Source organism: Nicotiana tabacum, chromosome 8 (genome assembly GCF_000715075.1).
Source record: "Nicotiana tabacum cultivar K326 chromosome 8, ASM71507v2, whole genome shotgun sequence".
NCBI classification, from domain to species: domain Eukaryota; kingdom Viridiplantae; phylum Streptophyta; class Magnoliopsida; order Solanales; family Solanaceae; genus Nicotiana; species Nicotiana tabacum.
The window spans coordinates 127,935,962-127,939,387 of record NC_134087.1 but is presented as its reverse complement, the minus strand read 5'-3'; the positions used below and the strand labels follow the sequence as shown (position 1 = coordinate 127,939,387).

General features: G+C 39.3%; 1 protein-coding gene across 1 annotated transcript; it reads right to left on the bottom strand.

Moving 5' to 3' along the window:
• Window positions 1-482: 482 nt before the first annotated feature.
• LOC142163300 (zinc finger BED domain-containing protein RICESLEEPER 4-like) lies at window positions 483-1,031 on the bottom strand. The gene has a single exon (XM_075220573.1). It carries the CDS (start codon window positions 1,029-1,031, stop codon window positions 483-485), a length of 549 nt encoding a protein of 182 aa, XP_075076674.1.
• Window positions 1,032-3,426: the final 2,395 nt, after the last annotated feature.

The following is a 3,426-nucleotide window of genomic DNA, read 5'->3' as shown; positions in this document are numbered from 1 at the left end:
TCTAACTAGATTTCCTTCATCACAACATTCCTGAAACTTTTTCCACCTAGCAGGAGACTGCCTGATATATCTCACTGCTTGCCTAATACGTTCAATAGACACAATTGATTCTTTTATACCATCCTGAACAACAAGATTCATAATATGAGCCATACACCTCACGTGAAGGTGCTTACCATTCATAGAATTGGTCCCCCATTTAGTTAACTTCTTAGAAAGCTCCTTCACCGTCACATCATTTGAACTAGCATTATCAACTGTGACAGTGAAAATATTTTGTAACCCCCACTCTTTCAAACAATTAACAATACTATTTGCCATATATTCCCCCCTATGACTAGAAATTGGACAAAAGTTGACAATTCTTTTATGCGTTTTCCATTCACTATCAATCCAATGAACAGTAATACACATATAATTTATTCGTTGTAAGGAAGTCCAAGTATCAGCGGTAAGGCAAACTCTCTGATCTTTAAAAAGCTTCACCAACTTACGTTTTTATCATTGAAAAGATCAAAACAGTCCCGAGTCACAGTTCTACGTGAAGGAATTCGAAAAAAAGGTTGTGCAACTTTCATAAAATTCATAAAACCTTCCTTTTCAACAAAGCTGAAAGGAAGTTCATCAACGATCACCATACAACACAAAGCCTTCCTACATTGTTCTTGATCAAATTTCCAAGGAACAACGGCTACATCACCCTTATTACCCCCCGGAATAGGGTTAAAGCCTAGTTTCGATTGACTTTTTGCAACATCTAAAAGCATTTTTAAACACTTGGCCATATGTGTAAGGAGTGATTTCGTAGCATTATCTTTTGAATCGGCAAAATATTCTCTTTTGCAATGTTTACAAACACCCTTTTGATTTCCTTCCGGATCAATAATTTGGTCGAAATATTCCCATGCAACAGACCTCTTTTTTCTTTGTTTTTTTGCTTTCGATTGAACTGATTGAGATTGTGATGTGGCATTTGAATTAGAAGCTCCACTTTCACCAATCACCTTATCAATCATGATATTTTCAGCCATGTTTTTGTGTCACTGTGAATTTGATTTAAAAGAAATCAAGCAGCGAGACAACAAAATCTTAAAATGAAACACATATAACTACATATTTAGCTTAAAATCTTAAAATGAAACATATATTTTTTTAATAAATGCTCAATACTTGGTATGTAGACAGGACACAATTTGCACAATATGTGATAGTGCACCTGAGACAATTGAACATTTGTTCTTTGAATGCCAATTCTCTAGAGCTTGTTTGCAGGTTATTGTAAACTGGTTAAACATTGGAATACAGAACACTACATTACTCAGTCTAAGGCTCTAAGCAGCAACTATCAAGCAGAAAGGAAAAAGGAAATCAGTGCAACACCAAATTTTCAGGATGTTACCTACTAAATTTGCATGATGTTATAGTATAAATCAGTATAGTATGAAAAAGGAAACCAAACAATTAGTGTAGTATAAATTCAAGAAACCAAACATTTTAGGGAAACTAAGACCAATCAGTCTTAGTTTGGTCCCGCTTCTGCGACCTTTCGATTTCCCATTTAGTTAACTTCTTTTGTAACCCCCACTCTTTCGAGCTTCATAAAAAAGGAAAATATGCAAAAATTGATTTCTAAGATACCAAACTAAGACGAATTCAGAAATGGGATATGAAACACTAACCTTAGTGCAACGCTCTGCCGGAAAAAGATATAGAAAACTGAGTTTTGACGGGCTCAGTCGTGTGGGCGTGACTGCGTGAGTCATGAGGCAGAGAACTGGTGAGGGCTTGACTGTTTCAGCCGTGTGGCAGGTGGCGGACTGGCAGAGAACTGGGTGAGGACTGTGGACTAAGGGCTTGACTGATTGACTGAGCCTCAGTGTTTTGTTACTGAAGGACTTTTCCGCCTTAGAAATGAAGGACTCTGAGGGCTTGAGCACTGAGGGCTTGAGCTTAACTTGTCACTGAGGGCTTCAGCTTAACTGAGGAGTGTGGAGTGAGGACTGAGGACTTCAAGGCTCAAGCACAGGAAAGGAAACGAGTTAGTGAGGCTGTGACTGTGAGGAGGCGGACAGACAGACTAATGAAAATGAAAGTATGAAACCCTAGTATTATTACTAGACTAAAGGGTATACTAGTAAATTAGTAAACCCTTATTGGGTTATCGGTTTACCCAATAACAGATTTGATAAACCGAGCCCGAACCGATAACCCAATAAGAAATTTTTTTTAACCCGTTACCGAACCATTAGCCCAATAACTCAATACCAATAACCCAATAAGTAGTTGTATGCTCTTGCCATTCTCTTTTGATACAACTGGCCATGACACACAGCTGCCAATCATTTTTCATCAATCAAGCTCAACTGCTCCAAACGGGTTTTGATCCACTCATCATCATCAATCTCAGCCTCAGCGACAATCCGAAGGGACGAGATTTCAACTTCTGAAGGTATCACTACTTCAGTTCCATATACCAACAAATAATGAGTTGCACCTAGTGAAGTACGGACAGTAGTGCGATAACCCAGCAATGCAATGGTAATTTTTCATGCCATTGCTTGGAACCTTCTACCATTTTCCGAAGTATCTTCTTTATGTTTTTGTTGGCTGCCTCAACTGCTCCATTCGCCTTGGCACGATATGGGGTGGAATTGCGGTGTGTAATCTTAAACTGTTGACATACCTCTTTCATCAAATTGCTGTTAAGATTAGCACCATTATCCGTGATGATCACCTTTGGGATTCCAAATCGACAGATGATATTTGAGTGAACAAAATCAACCACTGCTTTCTTGGTTACAGACTTGAAAGTTTTAGCCTCAACCCACTTGGTGAAATAATCAATGGCTACCAGAATGAACATATGCCCATTGGATGCTGCTGGCTCAATTGGTCCAATGACATCCATGCCCCAAGCAACGAAGGGCCATGGTGCCGATATTGTGTGCAATTCCGATAGTGGAGAATGAATCAAATCTCCGTATATCTGGCACTGATGGCATTTGCACACAAAACTGATGCAATCTCGCTCCTTGGTAAGCCAATAATAACCTGCTCGGAGAATTTTCTTTGCTAGCACATATCCGCTCGTATGTGGTCCGCAGACTCCCGAATGTACTTCGGACATGACAGCTATAGCTTGTCTAGCATCTATGCATCTTAATAATCTAAGGTCTGGTGTTCTTTTATACAAAACTCCTCCACTTAAAAAGAATCCACTTGCCAACCGTCGAATTGTTCTCTTTTGATCCCTCGTGGATTGCACTGGATATATCCCCATTCTGATGTACTCCTTGATATCATGGAACCATGGTTCGCCATCAAGTTCTTCTTCAATCATGTGACAATAAGCATGTTGATCTCGAACTTGAATATACAGAGGATCGACATAAGCTTTGTCCGGATGGTGCAACATTGATGCCAGGG

Excerpts from the sequence above, each read along its gene's own strand:
- LOC142163300 (XM_075220573.1), bottom strand. The coding sequence starts at position 1,031 with ATGGCTGAAAATATCATGATTGATAAGGTGATTGGTGAAAGTGGAGCT.